The sequence below is a fragment of the Cydia pomonella genome, chromosome 7 (genome assembly GCF_033807575.1).
Source record: "Cydia pomonella isolate Wapato2018A chromosome 7, ilCydPomo1, whole genome shotgun sequence".
NCBI classification, from domain to species: Eukaryota; Metazoa; Arthropoda; class Insecta; order Lepidoptera; family Tortricidae; genus Cydia; species Cydia pomonella.
This window is the reverse complement of record NC_084709.1, coordinates 8,098,298-8,113,782: the sequence shown is the minus strand read 5'-3', so window position 1 is coordinate 8,113,782 and position 15,485 is coordinate 8,098,298. Positions and strand designations below refer to the sequence as shown.

Here is a 15,485-nt window from a genome sequence, read left to right as displayed (position 1 = left end):
TATATTTCGTACATTCCATGAACATATTGCTTTTCATGTTGCGTTCTCATGTTCACGACATATATATTTTTAAATTATCCATTTACAGACGACTTATACACCGTACGTTAGTCAAATATACAGCCAACGTACATACTTTGTTTGTTTTGTAAGGTTAAAAGTATAAAAATAGTCGCCTCTGGGTATGAATCGCCTGTTGGTAGTTGGCGATTGTAAAGCCTTCGGCCGGCTCTGGTTTAGGACATGTGTGCGGGCGGCCGGCATGGCCGGTGCCCACTTAGGAGTTCATTAATAACGCGGGCCGGCGTGTCACGGCTTCCGGCCGCGCGGCGGCCCCATTCAAACACATTCGATTCGCACGACGCTGTCACAAGTTACACAATGCAGCCTACTACCAGTACCCACTATGCGCGCCTTTTCAATGAGACAAGTATCGTTTATTATTATTACACTGTACGCGGCTTTTTGAGCATGAGCTTAATAGTTCAATTATGTTCCTTAGAATGTGTAGGCGTGTTGCGAGTCTATCTTTGGCCGCTGGCTATTAGTGTCGCTGTTAGAATAAAACGCTGCAGGCGTATCTGCTCCCTTTTGTTCAGGAGGGACGCCCACTGGTTTTCCCATGAATAAACAATTTATTAAACGTCTATTTTCAGCGCTGAGTATGTAGCTTTGTCTGATCTCGGTTCTGCTTAATGTTTATTTATTAAGGGGTAATAATTTTTCAGATTGTTAAAAGTTTGGAATTCTCTGTAGTCTAAATGACATGATGATGGATTTTGACATATTAGATTGTTCGATTCTTCTTTATCGTAGGAGCGACATGAGTTTTATTTTTGCGCACGTATCTACTGTGTTGTTAAAACAACGTTAACTTTTCGACATCCAATCGCTCCAAAAACCCACTTCTATATTACAGTATTAATGTTTCCTGTATTTAAAATACATTATTTCACACCGTGCACGAAATAAAGCACCAGAAAAATATTAGAAAAACCTAGACCGCAGTTATTTTCAGACCCAATATATATTTAAAAATCCAAAAGAACTATAACACTTTATAGTAGAAAAAGAGTAGATAACTTCACAGTGACGTCATTGTTCTGTATTTCATACAGTATCCATAGTGGCTAATCGTTTGTAGTTGTCATAGTGTCAGATCGAAAAAAGAAACTGATTTGACTCAGCAGTCAAATACCTTATAGTAAATTCTCAAAAACCTCTGCGAATTGGGACCGTGCGAAGTGCATGGTGGGGGTAAGTAAAGCGATCCCAGCGCATAAGGTGGTAAAAATTAGAATTAACTGCGGATAGCGTCTTTAACATTTCGTACAAGTTATATGGCTCGAAATTTCTCTTGAAATATTCATTTAAATTGTATGGTGTAAGGGACCATTGTAATCTGTATGAAATGTTTAATATAACTAACGTATTATATATAACGTATTAATTTGATAATTATATAATTAATAATGTATCCGTGTAAATAGCTTTGCAAATGCCAAATACTACGTGATCTTTTTCTAGAAGTTAAGAATGGGTATAGTATATATGTATGTAATATCATTTGATATTCACCACTAGTTTTTCGGTGAAGGAAAACATCGTGAGGAAACCTGCATAAATTAGCGAAGAAATTCAAAGGTGCATGAGTATGTGAAGTCTCCAACCCGCATTGGGCCAGCGAGGGGACTATAATAAAGCCATGAGGGCACACAAGAGGACGCCTGTGCCTAGCAGTGGGTCGTATACCTATATAGGCTGAATTATTATTATATTGTAATTTTATAGGGTGTCATTATTATCGGAACGGGAGATATTGATCGACATGTTTACCATTGTTCTTTCTAATTCCAGGTAAACTCATCAATACTCTGGTATTATTCCAAGGCTTATTCCAGGTATTGTGTCGGTTTGCGGAAGTCTGTCGGCCATGGTTGTGTAACGCGGGGTGAGTAACGGCCAGCTCGGCCTCAGCTCAGCGCCCGTGACTAACCGCCAAGTGTTTTATGGATTGGATAACGCATTAAACACTTACAACTTGGAATTCCATGATTTAAAATCATACACAAAACACAGACTTACGCTATTTTTATTTCTAAAAATTTTATCTATGTGCGATGTGCAATAAATGTGTCAGTAGATAAAACTTCAGCATTAACATGTAGATACAATACACATATTGTCTGTGAGACTACAAATGTGCTAAGCTGTTAGTTTCAAATTTATCAGTTACATTACCTCGGTGTGTATCTGCTCAATTATGTTTCAATGTAGTCATACCCATATTTTTCCACGATTGGAATAATAAGTGTTTGTAAAATATTAATGAAATGCTTCAGAAGACTTTCAAGTGGCTGCTCGTCTTAGAGTACGAATTCAGCACGAGTAGCTATTACATGCCTGTGCTCAATGAACATCCGCAATAAAAAGCTTCATATTCGTACTATAGAACTTTGAGTGACGTCTTTAATGTCTAATGCGAATAAACGATTTTAATTAGTCTGACTCAGAATTCTCCAACAAATGGAACGGTGGCACTTAATTACTTAGTTGGTCGTATTTCTCCGCCGATAGCGTGTGTCGACGCCGTATGACATCATGACACTTGTCTAAATGAATGAGTTATTCTTTAGTGGTAGACAGCACCTCTCGCTCGCGATCAATGGAGGCGTCGTGATTGCTAGCCGGCGCGTGGGCTCCCCTGAATGACTCGCCCACGCTCGCCCACGCTCCACTCTGCCTACTACCACATACCTCCACGTATATTATGTTATGTACAACCGCACTACTCCCACGCCTTTGTTTCTCGTAAATAATTATCTGATGACCATTCGTGTAACACTGATTCAATTTCGTGCTCATGCTCATCAGCGCGCCGTCCTTGGCGGCTTTCATGAAATTAATAATCTATCGCAGCCCTCGCTCTCGGGTCGACCATCGGAAACTGATTAGCCTTGGACTTTGCCTTAAGTAAACTGTTATCCTTCGAATGTGATTACTTGTCGCACTTACATAATCTTGTAAAGTTATAGGTGGAGCCCCGGAAGCATTGACCTTTTAGCATGTAAGGGATAATTTATTCAAAAACAGAATGAAATATAGATTTTTCCCTTCTTTTAAGATATGGACAATCTGTTTAAGATTAGTGATTTTTACGTATTGGCACATAAAGATTTTTTGAATGATTGTATTTCCCAAATAATTCGTATTTCTCCGCCGATAGCGTGTGTCGACGCCGTATGACATCATGACACTTGTCTAAATGAATGAGCCCAGCAGCGGGCCGTATGCTTGTTTGCCACCGTCGTGGTATAAAAAAAAACTCAGTAAGTACTTTATTTTGACCGTTATTTAGAATCATATAAAATAGTAGAGGAGACCAAAATTGTTGTAACTAATTAATGTGCAATATTAGGTTCCTGTTGCAGTAATTGTTTCTTTTTAAGATTGCCGCAATGGCTAGGCAATCTAATTCACTATAACCATCTGCTAAGCCTCAACTGGAAATTTCTGCACAGTAGAAACCTAAAGTAGCTAGATGATCTAGATGTAGGTAATACGGCAGACTAGACTGCATACCCGTAATCCTTCCCCGAGGGGGCCTACCGACTACCTCAATGAAAAGCCTAGTTGCATTTGTTTCGCCCTGAATCGACTCCTTTAATTCCAAAAGATATTGGATAACATATCGGTACATAAGTTATAAAAGATATAAGAATGTACCCGTTTTTTTTTTCAAAAGACGTCTACTGCTGGACAAAGTAGGTATCTTATTGGTAGGTAAGTACTTACAATATAGGTCGAAGTAAAGTTACCATTAAATTTTCGGAGTTAATTATTTATTTAAAGGTCTCCGCCTCGAGCCCCAGGTGGCCTTTGTCCAACCTGTACATTTACGGGGAATTTATTATTAATAGCAATGCAGCTGTGTCAGTTTAGTTATATTTAGGTCATACTCTGAATATTGACTACGTTTTAATATTAGTAGACTTCTGCAATACTTCGGAGAACTATAAGTTAAGTAAGTTTGGAGAACTCATAAATAAGCACGTAGGCGTGTTGTTCCATAGCATTATCAAGTTAGGAGTTAATCAATGGCGATCAGCCCCTGCGGTGCGTTCGCGGCCGGGGCTCACATTGGCAGGCGGGAGCGCTCGTCTAATTTGATAGCTTTCAAAACTGCAAACTGAATGGCGGCGAGACGACTGGTGATGGCGGATTTGGAAGTGTCGTCCCCCACGCGGCTGCGTGGGCGACCATTGAGCTGCGGGGTCGGGGGCAGGTGAATGGTACCCCCACGGCCCCTCCCATTCAGCTCCTGCATCGATCTGCGGCCCGCGCCGCTCCGCGCAATCCTACCCACACTACAACCCTCTCCCGGTCGGCTACAACATACCGACTTTACATAACAATGCCTGGTATACCATACATCTACCCGACAATTTCAACTTTTGATATCGCTCACATACAACTTGGAGCCGGTCACGTGCGAGCTCTGAGCCAGGTGCTTGGACATGGACAACCCTCGTTATTAGATTATCTCGTTCATTAGGCTTCATTAGACCGACGACCCCATCAATGACAACCATCCATTTTAGGATTTCAGAGCCTTCAAAGTTAGCCTTGATGAAATGTCTTAATTTCCAAAGGTGTTGTTATGTTATATGGACTGTATAACTTGATATAACTTAAATGAGCCTGTTAGATTCTTATTACTTAGGTACTTTAGGTAGGATTATCATAAAGCTACATATTTATTTATTTAAACTTTATTGCACAAAATATAAACAACAATTTACAAATGGGGGACGCGGACTTAATGCCAAATGGCATTCTCTACCAGTCAACCATAGTAAACATATATTTATAGATAATAGACCAAGTCATTATTCTGTTTATTTAGGTCAGTACAAAAAAATAACAAAACTTAAGACTAACTTAAGCCTAGTCGAAAAGACCAACCCCGAGTTGTCCCCGGCGCAAAGGTACCCATAACACTAGCCGCATTGCCACGTTGCACCAAGTTTTATGATATTCACGACGATCGACGCCTTTCTCCTTATGTCGAACTTAAATTATTGAACCGCTTTTAGGCTCATAATCTTAGATATTAAACCAAGTAATTATCGTTACTGTGCGGTAATATATATCGACACTGTTTTATAAACTAAAATTTGATTAATATATATACGTCTTGTGTTTTCCTCACAAATGTGTTGAAAAACATTGTATGAAACACGTGTGCTTTGGTCTTTATACACTTCGGCTTTCTTATTACGCGCTCGCTTCCAGCTCACATGCTTCGAGTGTAATGACCAACGTACGAGTATCATAAATGCATCATCTTTGGAATTAATCTTCCTTTTGGAAATACATGCATTGCAAAACTACTCAAACAAAACAAACGTCAACGTTTCGCTACCGTACACTGCTATGCTCCAGATGTACACTTTTATCAACTTGCTATTAACAGAAATTCCAGCTTTAAATAGAACTTTTTCTCATCAAACGCTTTCTTTGCCATGGCTACTCTTGCAGTGATGTTTTGTGGCATGGCTATTCTTACATATGGAGTTGTTGACGATTACGCTACGTATTTAAATTTTGAAACAAACAATATTGGATAAGTCTTAGGTCTGGCTTCGTGGTACTTCGCGGCATTCCTCTCAGCGTAGACGGCGTAGTCCTCAAGCATTATATACAAAGTACTATAAGAAACAAACTATACCAACGAATCTAGTACTGCAAAAGCCACACTACTTCTCCTGTAATTGATCTTAAGTTTTCCGAATTAACTTTTAGTAAACTGTCTATTACCTAAAATATCTATGTAATTATATGTCTAACGTATGTGTATCTCCTTATTCCAGGTCTCTACGCATCTCCGGGTCGGGGTGCGAGGAGGGCCTGTCGTCGGGCTCCTCATCGGAGTGCGAGGAGCCGCACGCGCTCGCCCCCGACTTCCCCGTCGAGATCCTGCCCAACCTCTACCTCGGCAACTCCACCAACAGCGAGGACTGCGACGCGCTCGCCAGGCACAACATCAAGGTACCTACATGCTATAGCATTGCTACACTATACTTTACATTTGCATAGAGATAACTAAACTAGTTATGGCACAAACAAACAAAGGTCTATCCTGGGCAAACTTAAGCCTGAGCTTTAGTGAGTTTAGTGTACAAAGCGAAGATGCCTATTGTCATAACGGTCGCGTTGCAATTGCAACATCTTTGAAGTAACGATGTACAGCAAAATGGCAATAATTCATATTTCATTATACTCAAAACCGTAAATTCAAGACCAGAAAAACTACGAAAAAGTTGCCACAGCAATAAAATGTTTGTACAATAGTATATTCTTTTTTCCAAAAAAAAAACACACGAAGATGATTCATTTATTGGTAATTTTAATCCTATGATTTAAAGACGTAATTTTATTTACTCTAGCAAATCGCCAAATTACAGAATATTAGTGTCTAGCTCGCTGTATGGTGGTTATCACCGCCATTTTTATCGGGTACCGGCTGTGACACTATGGTTTGTCAATCTCTGCTGTGAGTGTTAGAATAGTACATTACGATACAAGTGCGAAAAATAGGAAATTCGAAACGAGTGGCGATAAATTAAAACACGACCGAAGGGAGTGTTTTAAATCGACACGAGTTGCGAATTACCTATTCGCACATGTATCGTACAACGTTTTACAGTACATATGGCCCTTTAAATGTTCGACACAGTAACATAATATGCTACTTCTCGCACTAGTGCTATAAAGTAGCCCCATATGTACTGTAATGTTCTTTTTGATCCGTGGTGATTTCTGACTTATTGAGTTTTTGTGTTTTGTTAAGTTTTATTCGAGTGAGACTTAAAGGACTAGTCTAGTCTAGGAATACTCTGTGGTATAACAACGCCTTAATTGTGTTTAGGTTTCTTATAATCGTGTTGATGTTAGTTGACTGCAAAGTGTAGTCGGCGACAAAAGTTTAATTTTCTTGATAAAATCCTTTTTTATCAATGATGTTGGCCAATATAAAAAAGCATATTAGAAAAAGTTTGGCGAAACCTGAAATTGTGGCTTTTACTCCCTGCCAATTTGCACAGAGTGGATTCGCCAATATCGGTGATCGGGTCCATACAAAACGAGCCACCTCGCGGGGAAATTGCTGCGCGAAGCAGCTCGGTCCGTGTAGACGTGACTCGGGTGAAAGAAACAGGCAACCACCACCTAGAATCCTGTATATGCACAGAGAGCTACAAAAAAAAATATGCACACGATATGAATGATTTCATTCATTACATGGCCATGCAATTTTGTGGCTGGGTGTACATAATACCTACTTCAAATTTATAAATTAAAGGCAATATTCGTCGCTTCGGGCAAGACTTGAACTTGCTTGAACTCAATATAACTTGAGACTCCGGCCGTTAAGATAGAACATTATTACGGTAGATGTCGCTACGCACCTCCCCAAAGTGTGTAAAAAAGGAAGGAATAAAATAATTTTATTTATTCCCTAGTTAAAAAAGGAAGGAATTGTTAAAAGCGATTGGACGATGTTCGAAAAAGTCGCAAGTTCGAGTCTTGCCAGAAGCGACGAATATTGCCTTTGATTTATAAATTTGTAAAATCCCTTGCAGACGTGTCTGCTCGATAAAAAGGTGAGTTGTTTTAGTAATGTCCAGGCGTTGTAACGTGCTTGTTGGTTGGCAGTACGTGCTGAACGTGACGCCGGACCTGCCCAACGCGTTCGAGGCGGCGGGCGGTGACATCAGCTACCTGAAGATCCCCATCGCCGACCACTGGAGTCAGAACCTCGCCGTACACTTCCCGCAGGCCATACGGTTTATTGGTGAGATTTACGTTTATTTATGTTACTGTGAACAATGTTTGGGGGGTAATTAAATGGTTACACGAAAATATAGCCATCGTAAAACACTCCTCTAATGTCATTGTCACTCGGTAATACAACAAGAGGATAGCGAACCGAATGTCTTTTTCAATATACATATTTATACTTAAAAATATCGCGATGTCTAAACAATACTGTTAATATTTGTAAAACATTATTTGGATTAGACTTTGTTCTAAGATACTTGGGTGAGAGGTCCAGGTACATGTCTAAAATGATTTCTAGACAAATCGAAAAAGTTATATCTAGATGGCATCAATCATACATCAATGTTAGGCAAATCGGTGGACATCAGTCCGAGTATCGGTATATCGGTAAGACGAAGTCCATCGGGATAGTATGCATATCTCGCTACCGATAGATACCGAGCGAGAAAGAAACTACCCAAACAGAATCAAGAGTTTTGGGTTGGTAACCATTATACCTTTATAAAGTTTATAATGTACCTACCAATCCTTGGCGAGGGGCATTAGCTCAGCAGAGTGGAATGGAACACATTTTTTTTTTATTAGTGTAATTTACTGTCCAACTCGGTATCCTAACACAAAATAGATTACTAAAAAATACGGTTGAAGTGATATTCTAATTCTTCTTTTAGAAGTCTGTAATCAAATAATTACCTCGATTCTCGTTCAGAATGGGATCAGCTAATAATTTCAGCTGAGATTGATCGTTTTTAGGGTTCCGTACCAAAAATGTACAAAAGGAACCCTTATGGTGCGACTCTATCCGTCCGTCCGTCTGTCTGTCACATCGCTAAATATCTCGAGCACCCCTTAAGCTATCGATTTGTAATTTGGGATAGTTATAAACAACGCTAGCCCAGACACATTGAAAATATATATTTTTTTTTACTATGGAAAATACCCAATATGAAGAGGGGGCAAAATTTCAAAGTCTAATGACTAGGTCAAGTAGGGTATCATTTGAAAGAGCTCAAATTAAACATTTCAAAACATTTTTTTCTTTTTTATTAATAGAGAAAAAAAATTGACCAAGCTCGAGTCATGTAATGCTTGGCATTCAGAGCTCCGTCCGTATACACGTATATGGTGGGTTAAATATTATGGTGGTTGTTTGCTTGTTTTTTAACTTCTATATTTAATTAAAATAATCACAATCAAATGATTGAACATTTTTTGGAATTTATGTAAGAAAAATAAGCCAGTTGTATGAAATCATGTAAGTAAGTGCCTATAATTATGGACTAGGTACTGTTATAAAAAGAAAAAAACGTGTTGGTAAGAATTTTGGCACAACCACTTCGTAATTTGAATTTCGCGCTTCTTTCTACTGATACAGTGGGCGTGCATCTATGTTTATACTCGTAAAATGTCAAATTGGCAAATTCATTGCCCTTCTTTACCCTACCTCAGTCTTACATAGTTAAAAAATCGTTAGCTAGTACTTTAATAGGAACTTCAGTTTATAACAACGTTAATAGGCATAGTATGTATGAGTTACTCTATGGTTTAAAATATTTGATAATGCTGCTCCCTGGCAGCAAAACATTGCATTAATACTCCCTATTAAACCTAGAAACTTCTTATTTTGATTCAGTTTCGTTTTTAGTTCCGACCCACATATATAGAGCTGTTATTATGTAGAGATGCTACAATTTTATATACTTCGTTCCGAGTTTTTGGAAAGAAGTTCCTTATAGGACGGTTGGCGGACCCTAGGCAAAAAAAAAGTGTACGATTTTGCGTCACACAAACCCGTCACAGCCCTCCTTTTTTTAATTCTTTCTCGAGAATAAGTAGCCTAATTTCACCGACTTACGCATATCCTTTAGTGGTGCAGTTGGCAAACAGCCGCTTCGAAACAGGTGGTAAAAGCGACGAACCGGGTTCGATCCCCGGACGTGTATGCAGATATTAATTTTTGTATTTTTTGCACTTGAATTTCATATTTTTGATTAACTAAGCGAGTGTGAAGCTCGAGCTAAGCGTATGCAAAAATGTTTTCTTATGTTAAGTTGTTCTCCCTGCCGGTAAGTCGCATTTCTGAACTGATTTGTGAAATTTTGGGAGCAGTTTCGATAATTATTATTTTGTCGATGAAGTTTTTTTTTATATTTGTTAATCAATAATATGCTACGTTTATGAACAGGCGCCAGTCGTCGAGTTGCGGAAAATCGCTCGTATTACAATACAATACTACGTTTATCAATAATAATGTACTTCGTTCCAACCGAGTGTTCCACGATACTCACGCATTTTTATAATATTCTTTGTAATGAAATAAAGACCGTGTTAATACAGTTATCAAAGAACATACGATGGCGAAAATTTATAAGCTATGAGTAAGTTAAGAAATAAAACTATGGAAACGGATTATCTGCGTATAATCATTATATGTGGGTAGTTTTGCACATTATAATTTTGAGACAGGAAAATATATGCTTTTTCCTCAGTCACCCATTGACCACGGTACTGTACGGTTTTGAAACGTCGGGATGTATTCTAAATTCATCATACGCTATTTAATCATTTATTAATGAGTGTCTATCGCGGTAACCAAAGACAATATTGTAAGTAGGTTATTAATATTTTCAGTACCTACGTCTTGACTTGAGCGAAAGAGATGTTGAGAATACTGTAGTACAACAAAACAACAAATTAAATTTACCGTGTTAAATAAAATTACCGTGAGGCTTAGTCAAGTTGTGTAAGAAAGTCCCTATAATATTAATTAATTTATTTATTTATTTATACTTTGGCACAGCGAGCTCGTTAGTGAAAAACCGCGCCAAATTTAAAACATGTAAACGCGAAGAGTTGACTTGGGTATGTTTCAGTATATTTTATTTAATATTTTTCTGACCCTTCAGAAATATCCAAAGTATACATTAATGTCTATTATTTCAACGAATCAGGTAAAAAATTATACCTAATTAAATTCTAAATAAATATTACCTAATACCGTTGCAGTTGGCCTGGAGTCTGCGTGCAGTTCCCATACAAATTGCAGTCGGGTTGCAGTCCGTCTGTACCGGCCCTATGCACTTTATTGTGAAAATAAAACAAAACGCCAATGAAGAATGGAATTCTTAATTATTTTTTTTACAAATAAGCTTTAATAATAAATATGATCTTTACTGAGCAGATGAGGTAGCCCCCTGGTTAGAAAACCCGTTCGAAATTTAAACTTAGTATCTTAAAAATAAAGTTGCATATTGTAGGTTTTTTTTTATGAGACTTAGTAGAAGCATTGGAAAATGGTCCTAACTAACAAAAAATCTCTCCGTGAAATTTAAACATTCTGTCAAACATATAAGTCATCAATTTCGATGCTAAACATCTTGAAGATAGATCTTTTTTACTAAAACTTCTTCCCCATATCATATTACCACTCTTAGCTGAACTAGCTAAGTATTGAGTCCCTAAGTAACCTAAGATCAGACCGCGATTACAAAACTATGAAAGATAAGGTCTACTTGATAATTTTCCCGCCGTCTACGTGGTCTGTTTAGTCGGTTATTGTCTTATCAGCTTCCTGGTAGCTATAGTTTTTGCGAAAAGCCTCGAGGACAGGACAAAAGTTTTTTGTATGAAATCTTGCAACTTTAAATGCATTTTTTATCGAAACTAATCCACGTAAAATGAACTGAAAATCAGTCCACCGACTTGATTTTTTGCAAGCTTTCGAATGGTACCCCACATGATTCTTAAAAATGAAAAATAAATTCAAACTATCCCCTTAACTCCTTCAATTCCCCTCCTAAAATCAGAACTAAGCAGTTTCTTCATAGTGAGAAACGGTCTCCGAGAAAAACGTATTTAACCGATTTGCAAGACTGAAGTGATTCCATAAAAGCTGCGTCAATAAAGCTTTGTACGGAGCTCTAAAAATATATTTATGAAGGAAATGTGAAAAAAATACCATTTCCCCCCTTATCTCCGAAGATTACCGAAGAAAAATTATGAATTTTAATATAATATTAACATTACTATAAATTTACAGGAAAAATATAATTAGACTTATATTGGTATATTTTTATATATACTTAGCAAAAAAACATTTCTGAATTCAGTTTGCAATTTAGCCAACTTTATGTGTGTTTATTTGTAAACTTGAATTGTCTATGAGATTACATTAAAGACACTTTATTTCAAATAAAAGAACAATTTTTGAAATCGGTTTTTGTTCATTCGTGCATTGCATCGCTCAAATTAGTTACACATTTGCCGATAGATGGCGCTGTACATAATTATACTTAGTAAAGGAACTCGTGCTTGACCGGTTTATTGTAGTAGTAAAGGTATCGCTTAAATTCCTTAGAGGAGGCGATGTCGGCGCGGTGCGGCGTGCTGGTGCACTGCGTGGCGGGCGTGTCGCGCTCGGTGACGGTGACGCTGGCCTACCTCATGCAGCGCCACCGCCTGTGCCTGCGCGACGCCTTCGAGCTCGTGCGCGCGCGCAAGACCGACATCGCGCCCAACTTCCACTTCATGCGCCAGCTGCACGCCTTCGAGCGCGACCTCGGCCTGCACGAGCGCAGCGCCAGCCTGAGTAAGGTCTGCACCGTCACACGCCTCCCCGCCCCGCCTCCACCCGTGCCTTCTGCAAGTACACTCGGCGTCAAATACTTTGTACCGGTCAAACTACTAAATATATGGTGTACCGAACTATTTGGCTACTTCGGTTGCTACAAAGTATTTGACGCTGACTATACCAATACAGGTTACGATATCTGTCCGGCGCCTTTTTACATTAATCCTTTATCAGTTCTGTTCACGGCTACAAGAACCTTAGATAACTTTTCACTTAGTCTCACCTGACTTAATTTTCATCTGATTTTTTTTTAAGTAATGTGCACAATTTGACACATTTTAGCTGAATTGCTGTTGACTTAAACATACATTCAAATTGTTGATATTGGTAGTTAATTTAACGTAAACTGACTAATTATTACCGTAGCCGGATATCAAATAATATCACTTTTGTGTCATCAAAATTTTCCGCAATCTAGAAAGTACTACTAAACTACTACATTATTCCAATTGTATATGGTTTGTCAGATTAAGCTTTAAAGGCACAATTAGAATGTCCTGGAAGCCTGACAAACTATAACATAGCTCATAAAGCACACGTTTTATTAGTTAATAAAGCCCAGGATATGTTGTAAATAAATTTTCGAACCGAACACCTTGAACTATGAGGTAAAAACCATAGTTATCGTTATAGCAGCAAGTCATTTGAAAGCGCACTCGACAGTCACATTTAGCAGCCTCTAATATACGTTATAGCATAGATACCTCTTAGACTTATCCTCGCTTATACCTGCTAAATTTCAAACATATTCCTAAGACTCGCTTTTGGCTTCTGCTGAATGTTGGCGCTCACAAATGTATGTATGGGCGCGTGCAGAACTATTGCGTGCGTTATATAAACTCAGTCGTCGCTAAAGGCCCGCTTTACACATCGATTACTCCTAGTAATCGCTCTTAGTACTTGCAATTGAGATTAATCAATGTGTCAATCGGGCCCACGACGGAGCAGTCGGAGCGCCGTCGTCCATAGGTAACGGCGCCACCGTTCAGCGGAAGGAGAGCGGGGCTTGGCGCGTGCGGGTGTTGAGGGTTCCGTGGCCGGCAGGTGCTGGAGGAGCTGGGCGTGCGTGAGGCGGGCGGCGCGGCCGGGGCGGGCGGCGCGGCGCCGTCGCCGTGCGGCTGCGCGGCGCCGCAGGGCGTGTCGCCCGACTCGGGCATCGAGTTCGACCGCTGGAGCGCGGCGCGCGACACGCCGCAATGACAGTTCTTCACGCCGCCCCAGCCGCCGCAGCCGCCCCAGCCGCCCCTGCCGCCCCTGCCGCCCCAGCCGCCACAGCCGCCCGCCTGAGCGTGTCCACGCGCGTCCCGTGCAGCCCGGGGAGCCTGTGCAGCTCGGCGACGACGACGGACTCGTTCTCGCGCCGCGAACCGTTTTACACTCGTACATGATCTAGATACGTTAGAGAGCACTTCCGAATGTCAAATAATTTAATCGACTTAGTGCCACCTATGGATATATGGTAGTAGTAAGTGAATGGTTTAGAGAGTATGAGATGTACGTTATACATATTTGGTAAGCCGATTTTATAAGTTTGATATCTATGTATACTAAGGATCTATGGATACGAAACTGAAAATGCATTCCCGAGTATATCTTCCACTATTATGCATTTTGAGTTCATATTTTTATTATAATTTTTGTGAAAGTATGGTTATAGTGATTATTTTTTGGAGGTCGCGTCCTCTGTGAGGATCGGCCGAGATGATTCCATGTCTAATTAAAAACTATTTTGATGTACCTATACAATGACGCGTTTGAATGGATTTGATATTTGGTTGTTGACTGTGACAGTTAGAGGCCGACGAGCGAGCGGAAGATGTTTTTGATTGATATTTTAGGTGCGCTTATTTGGTCAGGACGACAAAGTTAATTGTTTTATTATAGACGTTGTTATTTCTAGTAACACAGGGCTTCTCGAAACTCTTCCATTGTTGTTGATGTAATAAACAGAACTATATGTATTTGTATGAAAGTCGCGGGTGTGCGTGTGATATAGTCTTAATTATCTACTTATATATAAATATATTTACAAGTTTACGTAACACCGACCACTGCTGCCGAAGTATAAGTTATAATTGTATTTTAAGAATCTAGACCTCTAGCGTTCACATTTTATTTCTAAAGGTTATGCTATTATAACTTAAGAGTATATTTATAGTCGAATTTGGGGGTTAAGTATAGAGGAATGGATTATTTTTCTATCGGTCTTCTAAAAACATCATCTCGAATAGTAGGATCAGTAGTATTTTTCTAAGGACTATTGCCGGCGGCGACGGCAGCGCCCCGGCGCAGTCACTGACTACGTGGTAGTTTATTTTGTAATTATGAACATGTTCATTGGCATTTATTGTGTTTATTCGCTAATGAATTATATTTTTCTATATGGTTGAAATGATTTCTTATCAACTTTTAGTGTGTGTTAGTGGCAAGCTTTAAATGAAGTACCCACGGTAACTGAAAGTATAATGTTAACAAAGTGTACATTTGTTGTAGCCTAAGGTAGTGTTGAGAGCCGCTTCCTCGACTCTATGCCAACAGTAGAGTCTTCGCAATAATGTTGTAATTGAGCATATGTTATTGTTATCTTAGAACGTATTTTTCAATAACCAAATGTAACTTGTTTTATGAATATTCGAGCGTATAATTATTTAAGGGACTAGAATATTCTAAATATTAACACCTTGGTTGCACTGTCATTTTGATTATTAGATGTCTTACATTCAGTTTTATATGGCACTCTCAGTTAACGCACTATAGTTTGAATAGTCCGATTCCTCGTGCAGATGAATTTCAAACTCGACTTGACTATCATTTAAATTTTGAGTTATTCCTTGATCTCTCCGTCCATTATTATTTGTTCAAAGCGTATTGAATAATGTAATATTAAAATTATTGATGTTCAAATTACCTGTTCAGCAGTGGCCAAGTTCGGCTGATAGATAGATAATTAATTAAGGCATCACGTGATAGAATTTTCTCAATCGAGATTTCCTATATAGCACTGCATGTAAGA

General features: G+C 39.0%; 1 protein-coding gene across 5 annotated transcripts in view; it reads left to right on the top strand.

The window, feature by feature from the left end:
• Positions 1-13,804, top strand: part of LOC133519740 (dual specificity protein phosphatase Mpk3-like) — a 57,532-nt gene extending 43,728 nt beyond the window's left edge. Inside the window, exons 3-6 of one of the 5 annotated variants that reach the window (XM_061853805.1) lie at positions 5,874-6,051; positions 7,717-7,855; positions 12,200-12,435; positions 13,517-13,804. In XM_061853805.1, the coding sequence (XP_061709789.1) occupies positions 5,874-6,051; positions 7,717-7,855; positions 12,200-12,435; positions 13,517-13,672 (709 nt within the window). In that variant the 3' untranslated portion in view covers positions 13,673-13,804. The other 4 variants (XM_061853806.1, XM_061853807.1, XM_061853808.1 and 1 more) reach the window with 4 other exon arrangements.
• Positions 13,805-15,485: the final 1,681 nt, after the last annotated feature.